Source organism: Curcuma longa, chromosome 19 (genome assembly GCF_044706935.1).
Source record: "Curcuma longa cultivar G26 ecotype Majalengka, Jawa Barat chromosome 19, ITB_CL_G26_1.1, whole genome shotgun sequence".
In the NCBI taxonomy this organism is placed as follows: Eukaryota; Viridiplantae; Streptophyta; class Magnoliopsida; order Zingiberales; family Zingiberaceae; genus Curcuma; species Curcuma longa.
In genome coordinates this window covers 2,783,907-2,808,772 of record NC_133879.1, presented here as the reverse complement: position 1 = coordinate 2,808,772, position 24,866 = coordinate 2,783,907, and the positions used below count along the sequence as shown (strand labels likewise).

Below are 24,866 nucleotides of genomic sequence, written 5' to 3'. Positions count from 1 at the left end.
TCATCTATTAACACCACATTAATAAGTTAGAGAATTTGTTGATTTTAGTCTTTAAGAGATCCTTGAAATAAATGCATTTATAACAAGCATAGATTAAATAATAATCTTGAATTAACTTAAGGAATTCTAGGGATACAAATAAATAAGGGCTTATTTATAAAAAGATACATTATATGGGTGTTAAAATAATGATAATAAGTTAATATGTATATAAGTAAAGGGAACTACTCAAGGAATGAACGCAAAAAATTATCCCTAATTTTAATATCCATAGAGTGAGTAGAAGGAAGCATCAAATGTCATTCTCTCTATTTATGAAATACCAAATTGTTGGCTATAAGTTCAATTTTCTTTGCCCTCTCATTTAGTGGACCATTAAATTTTCGTGGCATCTTAATGAAGTGCAATTGCATAATCTATTCTAGATTTGTATACCATCAACAACACTAGGAAAGTTGCAATAAACATAAGTTAAAATTGCAAAACTAAAAATCTATAAGATTTCGTACTACTATAAATTCACTTGGGAGTACAACAACAACCACCAAAGCCTATATCCCACTAAGTGAGTTGGTAATATGAATCCTCCTACGCTATTGAGCTCGATGCTCTACTATATAATCATCAATATTTAAATAAATTTTATTATATTTTATCATCGCTAGTCAAGTCTTCTTTGATCTCCCTTTTCCTCTACTAACGTGTGTATTTGTCATGCTCTTGCATCGCCTACCTTACCTGGGGCATACCATGTTGAACGACATAATTGAAACATATTGTTCTGATAAATTATCTAAATTCAATATTACTCAGTACATACAATGTTTCCGATGTCATCGTATCAATCATGTTGATGGGTAACACATTATGCCAACACTCAACACCCCTTGATAATCGAGATAAAATTGTTATTTTTTTAATGTGTCCATATAAGATAATGTCAAATTTGTACCCTTTCAGTTGGAACACAATCTGAATTTAAGTGTATATTTGTCTTATCTTCTTTTTCTTCTTCATCTCTTTCCTCCACCTCCAATTCTATAGTGGCACCATATATCAAAATGTCAACATAATACTAAAATAATATCGTCCAAATTAAAGAATAAAAATTCGACATGGCTCAAGATTTTAACCTTGACTGATTTATTAGACATGTAGGATATGTAAGATTATCTATTCCCTAGAACAAAACCAAAATTAGTATATAACTAAATTCATACGCACGGAACCAATATTGAGCTATAAATAAAACATGACATGTGTCTGTAAGGTTAATTAAATCAAAATATGATATTACATAGTAAAGACAGAAGTTGAATAATAAATCTAATAGAACTTTCAAATCTCTGGTTGATATCTAACCCTCCCACTTGCAGCTACACAAACAGTACTTTCGTGTGTTGGAATAAATATGGTATAATTCCAACCTAATCATTACAAAAGAAATTTTTCTAGAAGAAAAAAACTGAAGTCCAGTGACAAACAATGAAAAACATTAAGTAAAACATAGTCTGTATTTCACCTTCACTGTTCTCAATGTGGTGTATTTGGTGGAAGAATATATTATTCACTGCTCATCTTGGCCATATTAAAGAAGAAAAAACAATGGTATTTTAAAACAGTCACCGGGGAAGTATCTGCATATTAACCGGAAGAGTATGATACCAAATTTCTCAGAAATCATTCATCAACTCATATAAGGAAGATGAAATACTGACTCAAACAGTATTTTTAAGATTTTCATTACATAGGTGAGTCTGCTGAGGCCCTATAAGTTCATTGAAACAAAATACCAGCCCACTTAGTTGAGAGCAATAGCCCATAAATTTGTAAGATCCACATTAACTTGTGAGATCCAAGTACTCACCAAAATGCTTAAGCTCAAATTCATTGTACCTTACTCATCTAAATCCCTTTATTAGCTCACAACTCAGTGTATAACTAAACTGAGACATCACATTAAAGTTTGATATCCCAAAGAGCCAAACTCCAACTCATAGAGCTGAAGCATGCCTAACTGGCAGCGTGTGAGATTTCATGGTGTCCATAACATCATACATACATCACTTTTCAAATACATAAAATGGTTTACTCTGACACCAATTGTCACAAGTCACCTAGATCAGAGATTTGGCCAATTAACTTGAGGCTGAACAACTAGCCCAAAATGTTCAAGTCCAAATTCATAGTAATTCACTCATCTAAACTTTTAAAACTTCTTTATTATTAATGCAAAAATTCCAATGTGAAACTAAATTTGAGTGTCACTGAAGAAAAAAATGATTTTGCATCTTCTCCAAAAATACATTACAAAAGAAAAAACAAATACCTAAATAGGCATATTATGCGCATCATCCATACGTTTTTTAATAAATACCACTATATATATATAAGTAGAGGGGAGTACTTAAGAGATGAAATCAAAATATTTATCCAAAATTTTAATATCCACAAAAGCAAGAAAAGGAAGCATCAAATGTCAATGCCAATGTGTCTCTCTATTCATGAATACCAAATTGTAGACTATAACCTGAATTTGCTCATTAAATGTCTGTTCCATCTTACTAAAGTGTAACTGCATCATGTATTTTTGATTCCTATACCATCAACAATGGTTGTAAAGTTGCAGCAAAGGTAAATCACAATTGCAAAACTAAGGATCTATGAGATTTCATTTGCAGCTATTCATTATCTACACTTGGAGTAAATGAAATTTAATCTAGTTACAGATCTATTATTTGAAAGTTGGATTATGTAAGGATTAGCTAATGCCTAGAACACAACAGCATTTAGTGTAACTAAATTCATACTCACCCCTTATTTTCATTATCATCAAAGGGTGCCCTATGTTGAAAATGTTGGAAAGTTAACAACAATTTTAGGATAGTTGATTATGGAAATCCTTTGATACAGGGAATCCCTTATCAAGGAAATCCGATCATGGAATCCCTTGATACGTCCAGTTTAGAATAAAATACTTTAATTTATTCTTTTTTATTTTTTTTGTTTCTATATATCGTCAGTGTACAATGTATATAAATATATATACTCATTATTGTGCATAATGAAAAAAAAGAAGATAATTTCATTCCACGTTTCTTGACATGGTATCAGAGCTCTAGAGTTTTGCACCTCTAAGATTTCCTTTTTTCAACCTTCATTATCAAGTTTCTATCAACTCTTTTTTTTCTTCCTATTGTGTCAACCTTCATAGCTGATATTTTTTTCCATATTTTGCGATGTCTAAGATTGCAGAAACAAACCCTCCTCAATCTAATGAAAGAGCAACAAGAACCCATCTTGCTATCGGAGAATTGCAAATATCCACCACTCTTACGGACTCAATGGACAAAACTACTTGAAATGGTCTCAATTGGTGCACCTATTGAGATCTTTGGTGTACCTCGAGACATATGTTAGAAGCCAAGGAGGTATCCCAAAGCGACCCTCAAGATAATTTTTAATGCATCTACTGTAAGAAGTCGAGACATACAAAGGATCATTGTTAAAATTGCATGGAAAACCCACTAATTCATGCCAAGAATGGGGTCAGTAGGGTGATCAAAAAATTCAACAACAAACTCATCAAGTTTCCTCCATAAGTCATTCCACAAAACTCAACATAACAACCTCCTAGAGAGAATACTCCCAGCTACTTTACATACCTAAGACCAATTTATACAAGGTTCTTGGGTCATTGACTCGGGAGCTACAAATCACATGACAACTCTCTAGTCCATTTTACAACATATTCACCTTGTCCTAGCAGTAGAAAAATTATTGTCATTGATGATTCTGTTACCACAATCGTTGATGTTGATTACATTCAATTGAGTCCATCCTTGTTATTAAAAGATGTACTAGTCTCCTATCTATTCACAAATTAACCCATGATATGAATTATAATGTCTTATTTTATCCCTCTCACTATGTATTTCAACATCAAATTTCGTGGAAGAGGATTGAACTTGCTAAGGAAAAGAGTGACCTCTACTATCTTCAATGCATCCAGCACTTACTCACCTAGTGTCAAATATATTTTCTCAAAGTCTTATTTTTTCTATTTCAAATAATGATCTCATTTGGTGTCAATATTTCTGTTTTGGTCATCCTTCATTTACAATTTTAAAAACAAGATTCCCTTCCTTATTTAATAGTGTTAAGGTTGAAATTTTCATTGTGGCGTATGTGAATTTGCCAAACATAAAAAGATTTCCTTTACAATGAGCAATAATAGAAATTATTTCCCTTTTTATTTGATTCACACTAATATTTGGGGCCTCTATAGAATTCCCAATATTATAGGAGTTTGGTGGTTTGTTTCCTTCATTAATGATTGCACTAATCTCATGAATTTTCCTACTCAAATATAAATCCAATGTAACCATTATCCTTCTAACTTCATTATCATAACTCAACCAATTTAGTGTCAAAGTAAAAAGGTTTCGGTCCGATAATGCCAAGGTACTTTAACCAATTTCTTTCACCATATTTTCTACAACAGATAATTCATGAGTTATCTTGCATAGATACTCCTCAACATAATAGGATTGCTGAAAGGAAAATGGGCACTTAGTTACCACAACCATGCTATGCTCTTCCAAAACAAAGTTCCAAAATTATATTAGGTGAAGTTGTCCATACTGTAGTCCACATTATAAATCGACTACTTTCTAAAATTTTAGGCAATCAAACTCCTATACAACTCTTCTTTCAGTTTTATCTTAATATTCAAACCACAAATAATCTCACTCCTCGAGTCTTCAGTTATCCTACTTTTGTTCATGTATCAAGCCACAATAGAGATAAATTAGATCCACAGCAATCAAGTGTGTGTTTGTTAGCTATTCTCCAACACAAAAAGATTACAAATGTTATCACCCACCTATGCAAAAATTTTATATCTCTATTGATGTCATTTTGTCATTTTTGAGGAAGGCTAATCATTTTTTTCTCGGCCTTATCTTCAAGGGGAGTTTGGCTATTGAGGAAGATAAGGTAGAATATCCACTCTTTCTTGACCTACCTATCTCAGAACCTTACCCATCTCAGTCGAGATCTTCACAAAAGTCATTCCAACAATCTAAATTGTTTCCACAAGAACCTGATCCTACGTAAGTTCAAAACTCAACTTCTACTTCTAAAAATGAGGTATGCACAAACTCAATTTCCTCTCCTATTTCATTGGATTATGATTTATTGCCTTAAGAAAAGGAATAAGAGAGTGCATTAAATATCTAAGATATTCATTGGCTAACTCAGTGCCTTTTCACAATTTTCTTCTTCACACAGAAGTTTCTTAGAAAATTTAAACGGCATCTCGATTCCTAATACCTTATCTAAGACTTTATCTACTGACAACTAGAGAGAAACTATGAGAATAGAGATGGAGGCACTTGAGAAGAACAAAATGTGGGAAATCGTGGAGCTGCCACAAAATAAAAGAGCAGTGGGATACAAATGGGCATTTACCATGAAGTACAAATCAGATAGGTCTCTAGAGAAATACAAGGTGAGGTTGGTTACTAAGGGATACACACAAACCTATGGAGTGAACTATTAAGAAACATTTACACCAGCAACTAAGATGAATACAGTGAGGTTACTATGTCCTTGGCTACAAATTTCAATTGAGATTTACAATAATTTGATGTAAAGAATGTCTTCCTTAATGATGATTTGGAGAAAGAGATATATATATGGAGATTCCATCGAGCTTTGGAGGACAGATCAAAGGGAGCAAGGTTTGCAAATTGAAAAAGACATTATATAGACTCAAGTAGTCTCCAAGAGCTTAGCTCAATAGATCTATAAAGGTGATGCTCAATATCGAGTATAAACAGAGTCAAAGTGGTCATAGATTATTCATCAAACACAAGGCTTTCGGGATGATATCATCGTTACTGGGAACGATGAAAAAGAAACGAAGGTCTTGAAAAACTGCTTGGCAAAGGAATTTGAGATCAAAGACTTGGGCGGCTTGAAATACTTCCGTAGGATAGAAAAAGCTCAATCTCAGCAAAGTATTTTCATTTCCTAACAGAAGTATATAGTTGACCTCTTGAAGGAAACTCATAAATTAGCGTGTAAACATGCTTCAACTCTAATTGATCCCAATCACAAACTTAGAGAGGTGAATGATGATAGGTCAATAGACAAGGAAGGGTTCTAGAAATTGATTGGGAAGCTAATATATTTGGCACACACTCGGCTGAACATTGCCTATTTTGTAAGTGTGGTAAGTCAGTTCATGAATAACCCTAAAGAAGTTCATCTACAAGCTGCAAATCACGTACTTCACTATTCAAAGCTCAACTTCTCCTGAAATGAGGTATGCACAAACCCAATTTCCTCTCCTATTTCATTTGATTATGATTTACCTATTGCCTTAAGAAAAGGGATAAGAGAGTACACTAAATATCCAAGATATCCATTGGCCAAGTCAGTGCCTTTTCACAATTTTCTTCTTCACACAAAAGTTTCTTAGCTAATTTAAACGTCATTCTGCTAATGAGAAATGGAAAGAAGCTATGAGAATAGAGATGGAGGCACTTGAGAAGAACAAAATGTAGGAAATCATGGAGCTGCCACAAAATAAAAAAGAGTAGGATGCAAAAGGGTATTTACCATAAAGTACAAATCAAATAGGTCTCTAGAGAAATACAATGTGAGGTTGGTTGCTAAAGGATTCACACAAACCTATGGAGTGAACTATCAAGAAACATTTACACCAGTGGCTAAGATGAATACAATGAGGTTACTATGCCCTCGGCCACAAATTTTAATTGAGATTTACAATAGTTTGATGTAAAGAACCTCTTCCTTAATGGCGACTTAGAGGAAGAGATATGTATGGAGATTCCATCGGTCATTGAAGGAAAGACCAAAGAGAGCAAGGTTTGCAAATTGAAAAAGGCATTATAGGGACTCAAGCAGTCTCCAAGAGCTTAGCTTAACAAATCTACAAAGGTGATGCTCAATATCGAGTATAAATAGATTCAAAGTGGTCATAGATTATTCATCAAATATAGGGCTTTCAGAATGACATAATTGTTATTGGGAACAATGAACAAGGAGCGAAGGTCTTGAAAAACTGCTTGGTAAAGAAATTTGAGATCAAAGACTTGGGCGGCTTAAAATACTTCCTTAGGATACAAATAACTCAATCTCAGCAAAGTATTTTCATTTCCCAATAGATGTATAGGGTCAACCTCTTGAAGGAAACTCATAAATTAGCATGTAAACATGCTTCAACTCTAATTGATCCCAATCACAAACTTAGAGAGGTGAATGATGATAGGACAGTAGACAAGGAAGGGTTCTAGAATTGATTAGGAAGCTAATATATTTGGCAAACACTCGGTCAAACATTGCTGGTAGTGTGGTAAGTCAGTTCATGCATAACCCTAAAGAAGTCCATCTACAAGCTGCAAATCAAATACTTCACTATTCAAAACTCAACTTCTACTCCTAAAAATGAGATATGCACAGACTCAATTTCCTCTCTTATTTTTCATTTAATTATGATTTATTGCCTTAAGAAAAGGGATAAGAAAGTGCACTAAATATCCAACATATTCATTGGCCAAGTCATTGCCTTTTCACAATTTTCTTCTTCACACAAAAGTTTCTTAGCAAATTTAAACGCCATCCTGATTCCTAATACCTTATCTAAGACTTTATCTAATAAGAAATGGAGAGAAGCTATGAGAATAGAGATGGAGGCGCTTCAGAGAACAAAACGTGGGAAATCGTGGAGCTGCCATAAAATAAAAAAGCAATGGGATGCAAATGGGTATTTACCATAAAGTACAAATCAAATAGTTCGCTAGAGAAATACAAGGTGAAGTTGGTTGCTAAAAGATACACACAAACCTATACAGTGAACTATCAAGAAACATTTACACCAGCGGCTAAGATGAATACAGTGAGGTTACTATGTCTTTGGCTACAAATTTCAATCCAGATTTACAACAGTTTAATGTAAAGAATGTCTTCCTTAATGGTGACTTAGAGGAAGAGATATATATGGAGATTCCATCCGGCTTTGGAGGAGAGATCAAAGGGAGCAAGGTTTGCAAATTGAAAAAGATATTATATGGACTCAAGCAATCTCCAAGAGCTTAGTTCAACAAGTCTACAAAGGTGATGCTCAATATTGAGTATAAACAGAGTCAAAGTGGTCATAGATTATTCATCAAACATACGGCTTTCAGGATGACATATTTGTTATTGAGAACGATGATAAAGAAACGAATGTCTTGAAAAACTATTTGGCAAAGGAATTTAAGATCAAAGACTTGGGCGGCTTAAAATACTTCCTTAGGATAGAAATAGCTCAATCTCGACAAAATATTTTCATTTCCCATCAAAAGTATATGGTTGACCTCTTGAAGGAACCTAATAATAGTGTGTAAATATGCTTCAACTTTGATTGATCCCAATCACAAACTTAGAGAGGTGAATGATGATAGGGTAATAGATAAGGGTTCTAGAAATTGATTGATATATTTGGCACACACTCGGTTGAACATTACCTATGTTGTGAGTGTGGTAAGTCACTTCTTGCATAACCCTAAAGAAGTTCATCTACAAGCAGCAGATCAGATACTTCACTATTCAAAACTCAACTTCTACTCCTGAAAATGAGGTATGCACCAATCCAATTTCCTCTCCTATTTCATTTGATTATGATTTATTACCTTAAGAAAAGGGAGAGTGCACTAAATATCCAAGAAATTCATTGGCCAAGTCAATGCCTGGAGTAAAAGACGCAATTTTAAGGAACTAATGTAAGGCTTTTCAAAAGTATGGAGAGGATATTTGGAAGAAGAGATTGAAAATATTGATGTCATGTGGATTTTAAAGATACATAAGATTAGGAGTAGGGCAATTCGTTGCCAAAAGTTGGCGTGTAATATATCTACAGTTGGAGGTGGTACAAGAAAGTACATTAGACTATTAGACAAAGGGAGAGGTCTGGACGTTTCCCAAATTTAGAAGAGTTTAGAATGTTAAGGTATAATTTAACTAAGTCATTTGTCAAAATTTTGAGAAATAAAAAAGATTTCTAATTAATAGAGGAAATACTTTTAGTTCAATAAGGTGATGAGTTCATAGTATGAAACATTAGGAAATAGTGCTTCAGATAAGAATAAGAGATGAAATACAATCGAAATTAAATTGATCCTGTGCTCGAAAGATTGATTACATTATTAATTATCTAATAAGATAACTAATGAAAAGAAAAGAGAAAAAGAATTATTTGCTTATGATTTTTATTAATTAAGAAAAATGTATTAAGTAAGATAACTATAGTGAGTGTCTAAAAAAATTAGTAATTATACTAATGTGATAAACATGTATATGTACTAGTAGTTTTAAAACTATTGTGTAAAAAATGGTTTTGTATATCATATGATAAAATTAGAAAAATGTTAAGATGGCATAAGGCAATTCAAAGATTTTATACTTAGATAAGTTGAATATACTTGAACTTGCAAGGGATGGCATGAACAAACAACTCTAGTTAATCTAAGTATCTAACTAAAAGTAATCTTAAGAGATATGTATTGCTAATGTAGTCTCACACAGTATTCAATGGATGGAGATATCCATATAATCAAATCCAAGCATTTAAAACCATTAAATTTTGTTGAGAATGAATAAATAAACAAATAATCATATTAAATCTTCTTGATGTATGTTATATTTATTGATGAGGTTGTAATAATATACATTTAAACATGATTTTCACAGAGAAACTAAATATAGTAAAGATTTTAAGTTGAGTATAACTAAAATTTAAGATGTTTCCAATAATAATAACAGGATTGTTAGAATACTTAGGATATATGGAAAACAAATCTCCACAAGTGTTGGAACTTGGATCTACCAATCAATAACAAGATACTGATAAAGATATGATAAATAAGTTTAAGAAGAGAAAAATCTGGAGTCTTAAGTGAACATTTGTAGTCTATGTGAACATTTTGTATCTTAGGCTAAAAGCAAAAAGAAAACTTGTCAGCTTGTTGAACTTTTAGTAAACATCCTACAAAGATGAGAAAGTTAAGGCCTTGTTTGCTTCGGATAATTTTTTCAAAAAAAAATTGATAACCTTTCTCAATACTTAGGAAATAGGATTTGAAAGTTGAAAAGATAAATAAAATAAATAGAATTAACTTTTTTATACATTTAATTATTAGAGGTGAAAGATGTGAAAAAATTTTATTTTTATTTTTATTTTTGCCAACCCACCTAATTGGATAAGACTTTGTTGTTGTTGTTTTTATTGTTTTTATTAGCTGTATATATGATATTATATATATATATATATATATATATATATATATATATATATATATATAGCAGTATATGTTTATTAATTATGTTACCTATTAATTAGTTTTATTAACTTCCTAATTATAGATAGTTTCCTAAGATGGGTTTAGTTTTCCTAAGATGGGTTTCCAGTCTTGTATATAAATATACCTCATCTTTCAGTAAAGTGATATATTCTTTTTCTACCTCATGCAACATGGTATTGCATGGTATCACAGCATTAGAGATTCAAAATTAGAGTTCCATCTTCGCCGCTGCTACTTTCTTGTTTTCCACCTATCCGCGTGCGCACCAACCCGACGAGCTTGTGGCCCCGCACTCATCTCGTCACCTATCAGTCGATGCGTCTTGGTCTTTCTTCAAATTCTTCTCTTATTTGACTTCCTTTGGGATAAAATCTTATGGCTAAGAATAAATCTTCTATTATGATAAATGTGGTGCTTGTGATGTCTAAAATCATAGATCATAAGTTAAATGGTTCGAACTATTTGGATTGGAGTAAGATTGTTCGTCTTTATATATAGAGTATTGATAAAGATGGTCATTTGACTGATGATCCTCCTAAAAATAATTCACAGCAAACATGGCTTCGAGAGGATGCTCTCTTATTCCTTCAGATTCAAAATTGTATTAATAGTAAGGTAATTGGTTTGATCAACCATTATAAATTTGTTAAAGAACTGATGGATTATTTGAAATTTTTGTACTCTAGAAAAAAGAATCACTCTCATATGTATGAGGTTTGCAAAGTCTTTTACCGTGTGAAAAAACAAGATCAGCCTTTAATCAATTATTTTATGGTGTTCAAGAAAACATATGAAAAACTTAATATACTACTACCCAAGGATTAAAATCTCGTGCCGAGCCGGTCGAAACGGGCGAAACATTTCGTTCCGCCCGCCGACCGGCACCGGCACGAGCCGGCACCAGCACAGCCGCCGGAGTAGTCGCCCAACCCCGGCGACCGAGCTGGAGTGATCGCACAACCCCGACGGCGTCGCCGGACTAGTCGCGACTCGCGAGAACCTACGGCCGCCGCGCCCGAACGGATCGCGCGACACCTCCAGCACGGCCGCGGGGTCGCGCAACCACGGCAGCCTTGCCGGAGGGGTCGCGCAACGCCAGAGGCCTCGCCGGAAGAGTCACACGACGCCTCCGGCGCGGTCGCGGGATTGCGCGATCGCGCGACCTCGCGTGCCGAGACCGCGCGGAGGGAGGAAAAGTTTGATTTTTTTAATTAAAATGTTAATAAAATTATATAATTAATTATATATTTTATTTATTTTATTTAAATTCTAATAATCTTATATATTTTTTAATTTTTTGATTTAGTTAATTTTTTATTTTTTAAATATATATTTAAAAAAAACAAACTATTATTAATAGTTATAAAATAAATAATTTTAAAAATTAATAAATATTTTATAAAATAATTTAATTTTTAAAAATAATTTTAAAATTAAATATAAATTTAAAATAATCTAAACTTTTAAAGAAAATATAATTCTTAAACATTTCAAATAAATTTTTTAAAATTAAAAATTTACAAATACATTTTAAAAAATAATTTAAAATTTTTAAATAGTTTTATAATTATTTTTAACCTTTCAAATCATTTTATAAATTTAAATTTAAATTTTAAGAGAAAACATTGAAATATAATTCAACATTTCAACATATAAAACAAATTTAATAATCAAATATTAATAAAATTAATATATATTTATATTTAAAATTTAAAAAATACTGAAACTATATCGGCACGGCACGGTACCGAAACCGTATCGTTCCGGTCCGGAACCGAAACCTCGGCACGGGTCGAGATTTTAAACCTTGCTACTACCCTTTAGTCCTGATGTGAAGGTTCAACAACACCAACGAGAGCAGATAGCTATCATGAGCTTCTTCGCTGGTCTATCCTGATTGTTCTCTGTGGTTTTGAGGTTTTCTCTTTACAAGATGTATTTAGTCGTGTTCTCCGTACAGAAAGTACTACACCCGTTTTGCTTAGTGGTGTTGTAGTAAGTCACAATACTACTTATGTGTCTGGAAGAACAACTAGTCACAGTGAAAACAAAGGAGGGAGCTCACAGGACTTTCAAACTGGAATGTCGAATTCTAATGGAATTGTGTGCAACTACTATCGTAAGTCAGATCATATAAAGTTTGAGTGTAGAAAGCTTCGGTACAAAAATCAACAAAAACACTTGGCCCATATTGCATCCACCAATAATGTCTCCGATAAATCAATTCTTATCTCTACAGATGAATTTGCTAAGTTGTCAAGAATATCAAGAATTACTCAAGTCTTCATCTTCCTCTATCACTGCTATTGCTGATTCAGGTAAGCATAACGCATGTTTTGTTTCTTCATCCTCCAAATGGGTCATTGATTCTGGTGTTACAGATCATATGATAGATAATTCTAATCTCTTTTCTACTTTTCAGTCCAAAGCTAACACTTCTATCATTATTTTAGCTAATGAGTCACCATCTTGTGTTCGTGGGTCTAGCACTATCAATACTACCCTTTTGCTTCCTCTGTCCTCTATCTTACATTTACCTAATTTATCCTTTAATTTACTCTATGTCAGTCAATTAACTCGTAATCTTAACTGTTGCATCTCATTTTTTTCCTAATTATTATTTATTTCAAGATCTTTTGACGAAGAAGATTATTGGTAAAGGACATGAGTCTGGAAATCTCTACATTCTTGACACATCACTCCCAAAATCTTTTGCTTGCTCGAGTGTCACTTCTCCTTTCGAAACTCATTGTAGGTTGGGTTATCCATCTCTCTTTGCTCAAGAAGTTTTGTCCACAATATAGTAAGGTATCTTCATTAGATTGTAAGTCGTGTCAGTTTACAGAATATCACCGTCTTAGTTCGAGTCCTAGAGTAAATAAACATGTTATTATTCCTTTCGAATTAGTTCATTCTGATATTTAGGGTTCTTGTCCTATTTTTTCTAAACTTGAATTTAGGTATTTTGTTACTTTTGTGGATGATTATTCTCGTATAATTTGGTTATATTTAATGAAAAATCATTCTGAGTTATTTTCTCTATTTTGTGCATTTTACACTAAGATTAAAACTCAATTCGATATATTAATCTGTACCTTGTGAAGCGATAATGTCAAAGAATATACGTCTGATTTATTTCAATCTTATATGGGTCAGAATGGCATGCTTCAAACCTCTTGTGTTGATACTCCATCCTAAAATGGTGTGGCAAAACATAAGAACAGACATCTTCTTAAAACTGCACGGTCCTTTTATTTCAAATGAATGTTCCCAAAGCATTTTGGGTTGATACAGTTTCTACAGCATATTTTCTTATTAACCGCATGTCATCCTCTGTTCTTCATGGTGAGACCCCTTTCAAAATACTTTCCCAATAAGTTGTTGTTTCCTGTTAACCCTAGGATATTTGATAACACATGTTTTGTTCAGGATGTTCGTCTGCATATCACTAAATTAGACCCTAAGTCTTTAAAGTATGTCTTCCTTGGTTACTCTCGTCTTCAGAAAGGATATAGGTGTAATTGTCTCAATATTAACAAAAATCTTGTTTCAATTGATGTTACCTTCATGGAAGATACACCTTATTCCCAATCTTCATCTATTCCGACTCGTCAAAGGGAGGATGATGATTTATTGGTATATTCTATCAAATCCTCTGCACTCGTCTTGGAACCGGATCTTGTCAAGCCTCCTATTATTCAAGTCTACTCTAGGTGTCAACCTCTTGATTCAAGTCCTGCACCTCCTCCTTTGTCAACTGATCTAGTCCCGAGTGATGATCTCCCTATTGCGTTACGTAAAGGTAAATGTCGATGTACCTATCCTACTTCTTTTGTTTCTTATAACAGTCTATCGTCATTCTCTTATTCTTTTATTGCTTCACTTAAGTCTATTTCTATTCCTAAAATTATCCATGAAATCATATCTTATCCTGGTTGGTATGATGCAATGATAGAGGAGATGAATGTTTTAGATGACAATGGCCCTTAGGACTTGGTTGATTTACCTTCAGGGAAACAGGCTATTAGATGCAAATGGGTGTTCATAGTTAAAGTCAACCTAGATAAGTCAATTGCTAGATTGAAAGTTCGTCTTACCGCAAAGGGCTTTGCTCAGACCTATGGTGTGGACTATTCTGACACTTTTTCTCCTGTTGCAAAATTGACATCTATTCGATTGTTTATTTCAATGGTTGTTACTCATCATTGGTCTTTACATAAACTTGATATCAAGAATGTTTTCGCCATGTAGATCTTCAGGAAGAAGTGTATATGGAGCAACCTCCTGCTTTTGTTGCTAAAGGGGAGTCAGGGTGAGTTTGTCATGTTCGAAAGTCCTTGTATAGTTTAAAACAAAGTCCTCGTGCTTGGTTTAGAAAATTTAGTCAAGTTGTTGACAATTTTGATATGTTGAAAAGCAAATCTGATCATTCTGTGTTTTACAAGGAAACAGAAGCTGGTATCATCCTGTTAGTTGTGTATGTGGATGATATTGTTATCACTGGAAGTGATGTTACGGGAATCTCATTTCTTAAATCTTTTATTCATACCCAGTTTCACAAAAAGAACTCAGGGTGCTAAAGTATTTCTTAGGTGTTGAAGTTACAAAGAGTAAAAAAGGTATATTTCTATCTCAAAGAAAATATGTCATTGACCTATTAACTGAGATAGGAAAATTAGGGGCAAAGTCTTGTAGTGCTCCAATGATTCAGAACATGCACCTCACAGGAGATGGGGAACTATTCGAACATCCTAAGAGATATCAAAGATTGGTTAGTTGAGAAAGTTGAATTGCCTTACTGTAACTCACCGATCCAGATATTGCATATCCGATTAGTGTTGTCAGTCATATTTATGTCATTTCTAACTATTCATCATTGGGTAGCGGTAGAGCAAATTTTGTATTACTTGAAAGGGACACCTGGACGAGGTATCATGTATGTAAATCATGGGCAGACTCATATTGAATGTTTTTCAGATGCAGATTGGGCATGTTCCAAAATAAATAGATGATCTACTTCAGGTTATTATATCTTTGTTAAAGAAAATTTAGTATCATGGAAGAGTAAAAAGCATTGTGTCACGATCCAGTGTAGAGTCAGAATATAGGGCTATAGCACTGTCTGTATGTGAGATAATGTGAATATATCAACTGTTGACTAAAGTAGGACTTAAGGCTTCAGTACTAACAAAACTATGGTGTGATAATCAAACTGCCCTTCATATTACATCGAATCCTGTGTTTCATGAGCAAACTAAGCACATAAAATTGATTGTCATTTTGTTCGTTTGGAGATTCAACAAAATTTGATTTCTACAAGATATGGAAAGACTTGTGAATAACTAAGAGGCATCTTTATAAAAGCTTTAAATGGGATTCGGATTGATTATCTTTATAATAAGTTGGGCATGATTAATATCTATGCTCCAACTTGAAAGGAGAGTATTAGTTGTATATATGATATCATATTAGCTATATATATGATACCATATTAGCTATATATATATATATATATATATATATATATATATAGCAGTATATATATATGGATTTTTCTCTGCTGCGCGCCGCTTCGTGCGCTCCATTTCCGCTCCTGCTGATGTGGACGAGAAAAATCGAGTTGTCCGCTTCCTCCGTGGCGACGAGCGTAAATTTTTCTCGCGGCGCCCAAATTTCAGAATCCCGTTCCCAAATTTCCCTTCCCCCGCCCCGATTCCCAGATCTGCGCCCGAGAACACCGAGGCCGAAGACGCCGCCGTTCGCGCCCGCCTCTGCGATCCTTCGGCCGAGAACACCGAGAGCCAAGGACGCCGCCACCTCCTTTTGGCCGTCGCCGCGAGAAGACCTGCCGCCGCCCGATCTGCGCCATAAGACGCCGGCCTCCTTCGCCTTCGTCCGCCGCGAGAAGACCGAGAAGACGCCGCCGCCTCCTTCGCCTTCGTCCGCCGCCCGATCTGCGCCTTCGTCCGCCTCCCGATCTGCGTCTTCGTCCGCCGCCGCCGCCGATCTGTGCCATCCGTCGCCCTGGGAAGACTCCGGCACCTACCGCCGCCAATCTGCCGCTGCCGATCTCGCAGCTCTGCGAGGAGCTCATCGCCTTCATCTGGGTTTTAGGTATTGCTAACCCTAAACCCCCAAAATCGCTGCCTCTTTCCCTCGTCGCATGGGTTTCAAAAACCAAGTCCCAATGTGCTTGCTTTCATCGGGGTCAAGGTCAATCCAAACCTCCTCTCTGTGTGCTACGATTCACTCTCTCCTATAGCAAGAAGAATTTTTCAACGATTGGAATGATTCCTTCGTAGGGAGTCCTTTTTGTGATTTTCTTGCCTGTTAGTTTTGCGTATCAGTTCCTTCCCCTGCTTGAAGGAAAGAGCCAACATGGCCATGCACCTGACAAAAGGAAGATCCATTGTTCATAGGTGTTACTAGTTAATAGTACCAATTTCATTCATAGTTCTACTAAAATTTTGAGTGTTATGTTTTTCTAATTTATATCTGGGTGATCCAATGTTGAATCCTCTTACACCTTGCAAAAGGCCACCATTAAAGAGCATATTCTGTATATATGGTACTAATTCGAAGACTGAGGTATGTGTTATTTACATTTCTTCAATTCCTCGTATGCAAACTCTATTGAGCTTCTGCAATATCTGTATCTCTTCATTATCAATTATTTCTTGCGGCTGTCATACAACATTTTCATTAAGTCCATACCTTTGATGTTGTTATGAAGCTAACCAAGATGAAGTTCATGAATTTTAATTATTTTCTTATGTTGTGTTAGAAACTAGAGTTGGCCGCTTGTATCCTATATAGTCCTTTGATGGTTAACTTTGTTGGCCACTTTCATACTTTCTCCATTTCAGGACTTTGATCTTGGTAAGACATATTTCTGCTGGTTTATGACTCACTCTGTCACAAAACTGATAGCTTTTGAGCATGCTATGTGATTAACTTTGTTGAGAGTATGGTCTAAGGAAGATTATGGTTAACCAGTTCTTCATTAAGGCAGGGTTTAAGGATCTTGTTTTCCTTGCTGTAGGCAGAACATTTTTTTTATCTTTTTGTGGTTAGTTCTTATAAATAAATTTCACTCTTAGCTACCTTTAGTGTGGCATAACTTGTATGTTTGTGGTTTTGCTTAGATGTATTTAAGATGCATGCATTTGCTTTAATTTGAAGTATTAATATATGAACTTAAAATGAAGAAGAAAGATTAATTGTATTAGGTGTTGGTTAAATTCATTACTTTAGTGCAACTCTGAAGTCATTTAGCAGTGAGCATTACCCTTGAGTGTATGAGTTTGTAAAGTTTTTGCTTATCTGCAGAAAAGCTACGTGAGTTATCTTGGAGTGGTGTACCACCATATATGCGACCTAATATATGGAGACTTCTTCTGGTAACCTTTCAACTTTTTTAAGTTTTATTGTAACTTTGCTTATTGATTTTCAATATAATCCTAAAATAGAATCCTGATTTTGTCAAGGGAATACATATTTTTTAGTTTCTATTTCAACACAATAGACAAGTTAACTTTTTTGAGCATTTAAAAAGATTATTCTAATCCCTCTGCTATGTATCATGACTCCTTCCTGTTATTTGAATGTTTTTCTTGTGATAGAAAGTGACTAAACTCTGTTGTTAAATCAGCATTCCTTATGGTGCACTTCTTGTTAATCCTTGATTATTTATATACAATATATTGTTACTAGCCATCTTCTGGCTATTTATCTACTACTCACATGGTCAAGTTAGAGCATTTGATCGCCACTGCAACATGGTCCTCGAAAATGTTAGGGAGATGTGGACCGAGGTATTGCAACTTTACAAATGCATATAATTCATCATCTCTTTTCATGCATGGCTCCTTATGGTTTTTACCCTGATCACAGATACCCAAGACAGGCAAGGGGAAGAAGAAAGCTCTTCCAGTCAACAAGGATAGATTCATCAGGATGTTCCTTCGCGGAGACTCTGTCATCATCGTGCTACGTAACCCCAAATGAAGATTCAAATTCGAAGTGTTGATCGCACGGAGGATTTTGATATGTGCCTATGGTTGGAGTACCTTTTTTGCTTCAAATGCAAATGAGACTATTACTTGTTACCTTGTTTCATGGCTAGCTTGATGTTATAGTTGTGATGTCATGTGCTGAACATTGTTGTTATGTAAAAAACATGGGCAGAAGGTTATGTGTTGTTTAAGTGTGACCTTAAACTTTGTTAGATCCATTATCTACTTTGTTCTCTTTCTTGTTCTATCCATTGGAACTCCTTCAGCTGTGTCAATAATAACAATCAATAAAATTAAATATTTTCCTTAAAGAACTCACAGACTATTGCTTAGTGTAAAAGGGGAGCGATCAAAGGGGTTCATCTAAACATGTTTATCCTATTTAGCATGTTTCATTCATCAAACTTGTTCAGATGATGGTGAATTCATTTCATCATACGATAATAAACTGTGTCCAGTGGATCACTGGAATTAAATCTACTTGTGGATCACTGTAATCATTACTCTCATAAGCAATGTAATACACTTTGAAAAGTCGTAATCCTGCTCCAAGTCGCCGGTGCAACTTGTTTATAAAAGCAAATATTATATTTTACTTCCATCCATGAGACTTAGCACCCTAACCTTAAGACTGACTTAAATCCCCAGCCTGTTTAAAAATCGCGCGATTCCTACAACCCTAACCCTAACCCAAGCTTGTTTTTGGTACTTAGCACCTCATTTTCGGTACTTCACCCACCATTTTCAGTACTCCAGGGTCCATTTTCGGTACTTAAAGGACCAATTTCGGTACTCAACCCATCAAGGTGAGTAATCAGCCCTTTTCGGTATTTTTTCACCCAATTTTGGTACTTAGCACCCCATTTCTGGTACTTCACCCATGAACTTTGTCAAAGACTCTATCGATCAAATGAAAATACATATTCCTCCAATTTTGTTTGGATATTAGGATTATAAACACACTCCATAATCCAATCACATATCCAAGTGAGGTACCAAAGTAAATTGATAGAAATATTTGTGATTTACTCTTTTGCAACTCTTCCTTTGTCACATTATTGCTGACATCATCAGAGCAACTCTTGTTAATCAAAGCCCCACAAAGATAAGCATTGCCCATATAAATGGAAGCATCTTGCAGTGTTTGAAGTTGATACCCAGAAGGAATATTCCCTGATAAATTATTGTAAGAAAGGTTTAAATGGTTCAAAGCCATCAATCTTGACAAATCTTGAGGAATAACACCTGATAAGTTGTTGAATGACAAATCCAAAGTTTCCAATGACTTCATTTCTCCAATAGTATATGGAATCCTGCCTCTTAAAAAGTTCCTTGACAAATTCAAAGTTTGAAGTCCTACAAGAGATCCTAATGTCATAGGAAACTCACCTGTAAGACTATTGTTTGAAAGATCTATAAGCTTCACCAAATAGAGAATAGATGAAAAGACATATTCATATCCCTTTGTAACTATTGATATACTATCACTTTCTCCATATTCAATAAACAAGCCTGCTCCTCTAATTGAAATTGGGTCATCCATTGCCCTTGATGTTGATCTTATTGCACTGAAATTGCCAAAGGAATATGGTATAAACCCTTTTAAATTATTATTGGCAAGGTCAAGAATTTGAAGATTGCTCAATTCTCCAAGATTTGAAGGAATAATGCCAGAAAACATATTTGACCGTAATTTCAGAACAGCCAATTGTTGCAAATTTTGTCCAATCCACATAGGTATACTTCCTAAAAAGTTGTTGCCTGCGAGATCAATGACATGTAGTTCAGTGCAATTTTGCAATGACAATGGAAGTTGTCCACCGAGATCATTGTTGTCCAAATACAAAGACGTCAATCCAATCAAGTTTCCAATGGAGCTAGGAATTTCACCAGTGAGCTTATTGTTTCCCAAGTGAATAAAGTAAAGACTAGTATTTGCTTCTTGCCAGCACTTGGGTATCTCTCCAGATAATTTGTTGTAGGATAAATCCAAACCCCTCAATTGCTCCCATGTGCAAATGAAAGATGGTATGCTCCCATTGATGCGATTATTCGAAAGGATAAAGTTGTGTGAACGGATGAAGTCACTACCTATTTGTGGTGAAATTTTTGTTGGTATAGGCCCGGAAAAATCATTAAAAGATAGGTCTAGGGCCACGATTTGAGGTGGCCAATGAGGAACAAGTCCTTCTAGTTTATTAGAACATAGAATCAAAATTTCAAGTCTTGACATGCTCTCTATGGAGGATGACGGCAGAGTGCCCCTAAGGTTATTATGAGAGAGATCAATAACCCAAAAGGTGGAAGAAGATGAATTCCAAAACCAATGAGGTAGGATGTCATTAATGCTTGTATTGGACAAACTCAACAAAAACATGGATTTCTGTGAGCGAAGCCATTGTGGAAACCTAGGACCCACTATACAAGAGGCCAAGTAAATGCTTTGTAGTTGAAAAGAAGGGACCCAGTCATAGTCTAATGAAATGGTAATTCGAGAGTTTTCCTCTAAAGCTAAACTCTTTAAGTTGGTTAGGTTTGCAAGATGTGGTTCTGAGAGGACACTCACTAAAGAGTTATAAGAGAGATCTAGATATTGTAACTTGAAAAGTTTTCCAATTTCAGAAGGTATGGGGCCCGAAAGTGAATTACCAAAAAGGTCAAGACTTATTAGACTAGTCAAGTTCCATATTTCAGAAGGTATTTGACCGTTTAGGGAGCAATCATAAAGAAATAATGATTGTAGACTACTTAAATTTGCAATTTCTGCAGGTATAGGACCCGTTAGCATTTCACTGAAGCTAAGGTCAAGCCGTATTAGATGATTCAGACTCCAGATTTCAACAGGTAGGGGACTAGATATGTTGCCATAAATTTCAAGATGAATTAGTCTAGTTAGGTTACTGATTCCAGCAGGTATCAGTCCTGAAGCATCAATTGTAAGGGATGAGAGACTAGTGAGTCGCCACAGCCAGTTGGGCAAGGAAGAGGCGGAGAAGAGATTGAATTTGAGGTTAAGAATTTTGAGAGAAGTGAGATTGAGATGAGAATTAAATGAAGAGGGGATGCAATTAAGATCACACTCGACCAAATAGAGTTCTTGCAGGGAAGGGAGCATGTTGACTTCCGACAACCAATTTTGAGAGACAACACTGAGATTCACATAGGAAAGGTCGAGGTACCTCAAAGAAGAGAGTCCTGAGAGCCAATCCAAACGATGGGCAATTGGATTCGCAGGCCATCCTCCTGAGTGCAGCCCAAGATGATAAAGGCTCGACAGATTGCCAAGTTGAGAAGGAATAACTCCAGCAAAGTTGGACCGATAAAGCTCAAGATACTTGAGCTTATGAAAAGAACCAATAAAATGTGGAATTGGAGCGCCTTCGAAGTTGTTCCCACTTAGATCCAACCGCTCTAACCGAGTCAAGTTCAACAAAGAAGGACTCAGTATCTCACCTCGCAGAGCATCCTCATCATAATCGATTCTGGAAAGGTTGAGCTCCACAACATGCTGACCTCTGAACAAACTTTCGTTGTCAGTCTTGCATACGATGCCACTCCATTCGCAGCAGTCTATTTGTGGAGACCAGGAGGCCAAACGGTGGGAAGGATCTTTGACGTTGGCTTTGAAGGCGAGCAGGGCGTCCCGCTCCACTTCCGAGCAGCCTCTTGTAGTTGTTGCTACGGCTGCTTCTTTGAAAGAAAAGGCAAGGCCTAGGCTCATAAGCCCACAAAGCATCAAAGAATAGTACAACGAGTGCAGAGGCATCGTCTTTCTCGAATTTGGTAAACTACTAGCTTCTTTCCTTGATGGGGGATTGTAATAGAATAGCTTGTTGTTTAATATATAGGGCTCATCTCAATCTATATATAAATCTTTTTCTGTGGAAATTAATCCAAGTATTAAATAGGGAATATATATATATAATTCTGATAGAGTTAGTGCATTTGTCAGCATATCCAACACCCAGTAATTTCTACTACTCCAAGTCTTCTCCGTGTGGTCGTTTCTTTTGTGTAGAAATCTGCCACCACCCATGCATGATCAGTATTTAATTCTACTATTCCAAGTCTTCTCCATCTGGACGTACCTTAATTTTCTATCGACTACAAGTCCAAGCCTAATTAATATTGGCCACAATTTGTTAATTCGCCCGGCCGGCCGGCATCATATCTTCTTTGTCGTCTTCTCTTAAAAATACAAATCTTAAGACTGATCCATGAAGACTTGACTAACTAGCTAGTAGATTAATTCATATATTACATGATATCCATAGCTAACTATCCCTTTGAATATAATGTACGATCGCTTTCAATTTTCTACAGAGAGATGAACCGTCACCATGCAATACATATAATCGGCCGGCCAAGTGAGCTCTTTGCAGAAGAGACGAAATCCTAGCTATTGGCGTTATATGGAAGGAAGACTTTACTAGTAGACTTCAAGCTGGGGCTGGCCATGTTCCACAGAGAGAAGTAGAGAACCTCATCAAATTGCACAATACAGTAAGGATATATATCCTTCATCGAATCTGGTAAACTGCTTGCTTGCTGCTTAATTTCCTTGAAGAAGGATTGCAATTAACATGCAGCTGATTCAATGTTTTTCAACCATATTCAAGTAGAAAATGAAAATGAAACTCCGTCTATGATAAGTTTACCTTATCATTGCCGAAGCCCGGATAAAGGAGGAGGATTGAGTTAGGTTGTCAGCCAGCATCAAATCAAGGCAAACATTCATGAATGAATTCAATATACGTGAATTGTGCTAATGCTAGGATGTTCCCTGGAAGGAACGCGTTGCAGGGTCCGACTGTAACGTCTCGGCAAGGACCGCTACATCTCCATGAGAACTTGAGTGTAGTATTAAATGAGCAAAAGTTCTCACACCATAAGTTGGGTAAGAATAAACAGTATAGGAAAATTAATAGCCTAAGATTTGGAACGTGGAATATAGGAACTCTTACTAGTAAAACAATGGAGGAAGTAGATACGATGATTAAGAGAAGAATTAGTATTTTGTGTCTACAAGAGACAAAATGGATAGGCGAAAAGGCAAAGTTAATAGAGAACTCGGGTTTCAAATTATGGTACATAGGAAAGAGTAAAATAAGAAATGGAGTTTGTGTTATTGTAGATAGCTCGTTAAAGAATGAAGTTGTAGGAGTAAACAGAAAGGGAGATAGAATTATAGCTCTCAAAATAGTAGTGGAGAAAGACACTATGAATGTAATTAGTGTATATGCACCTCACGCAGGATTAGATGAAGATACTAAATCAAGATTTTGGGACGACCTAGATGAAATATTACAAAATATCCCATCAAATGAAATGATTTTAATAGGAGGTGATCTAAATGGACATGTCGGAGTGAAAAATGAGGAATATGAGAGGGTGCATGGGGATTATGGGTTTGGAATAAGAAATGAGGAAGGTAAAACTATATTGGATTTTGCTATAGCATATGACCTTATACTAGCTAATACGTTTTTTAAAAAAAGAGAAGAACATTTGATCACATTCAAAAGCGGGAACAATAAATCGCAAATTGACTTTCTTATGGTTAGGAAGAGGGATAGAAAGATTTGTAAAGATTGTAAAGTCATTCCTGGAGAAAGTTTAACTATCCAACATAGGCTAGTAGTATTGGATATACGTCTCAAGCATAATATCCATAAAAAGAAAATATACACAACTCCTAGAATTAAGTGGTAGAAGTTTGTAACTACTCGACCCGTCCGCCCGTAGGAATTCTACTTATCCCGACCCCTATTTTTCTGTGGGTCATGGGTCGTCGACCATCGACCGTGCTGTTACCTACTAGGACTTTCTACCCCTGCCCAGTGAATTTTTGCTTTCCCCAGATTCGAACTCTAGACCTGCAGGCTAAAGTACTAAAGTTCCTTGAATCTGATAACCAAGTGAGACTCAGCTCTCACTTGGTTTTTATATATATATATATATTTTTTTTAAAAAAAATTAATATTAATGGGACTTAGTCCGAGCCTGTAATCATATCAACGAGCTAGTTACGATTCAAGAGTCTATTTAATCAACGAACCGGTGGTTAACCGTTGGTTTGATGAATATTTCTATATAGATGAAAATTTATTTAAAAAAAATTCTATTAGAGGTATTCTAATCAACTAGACTATATCTATTGATGTCCTTGCATGTTAATTAATTATTTAATAACTAATCAATAATTTTTTTAAAACTAGAGGAAAAGAATAAAAATAATTCCGATTATTAATAAAGAGAGGTGTTTTTAATTTTTTTTAATGTTTGAGATAATTTAATCATTTTTTATCAATAGCTACCATTTAATGTCTATTATTCATCACTTTATAAATAATGAACTCATTTTATCATTTTCATACAATCTTTTCTACTCTCATCTTTTAATTCTAAAATTTTTGATTGTTTTCGATTTTAATTCTCTAATTATAATGGAAAGAGCATATTATCATCTCAATCTTGGAGA

At 35.1% G+C, this 24,866-nt stretch overlaps 2 protein-coding genes across 2 annotated transcripts; one reads left to right on the top strand and one right to left on the bottom strand.

Moving 5' to 3' along the window:
* The first annotated feature begins 5,386 nt into the window (after positions 1–5,386).
* Positions 5,387–18,551, top strand: LOC141812740 (uncharacterized). Its single transcript, XM_074700740.1, has 8 exons — positions 5,387–5,512; positions 12,610–12,688; positions 14,622–14,682; positions 14,788–14,881; positions 16,091–16,484; positions 17,700–17,770; positions 18,084–18,184; positions 18,264–18,551. The coding sequence occupies exons 1-8, from the start codon at positions 5,387–5,389 to the stop codon at positions 18,397–18,399; spliced, it is 1,062 nt and encodes a 353-aa protein (XP_074556841.1). The 3' UTR covers positions 18,400–18,551.
* Positions 18,552–19,259: 708 nt separating this feature from the next.
* LOC141812739 (receptor-like protein EIX1) lies at positions 19,260–22,151 on the bottom strand. Its single transcript, XM_074700739.1, has 2 exons — positions 19,631–22,151; positions 19,260–19,558 (listed from the first exon to the last, which is right to left on the bottom strand). Exons 1-2 carry the CDS (start codon positions 22,149–22,151, stop codon positions 19,260–19,262), a joined length of 2,820 nt encoding a protein of 939 aa, XP_074556840.1.
* Positions 22,152–24,866: the final 2,715 nt, after the last annotated feature.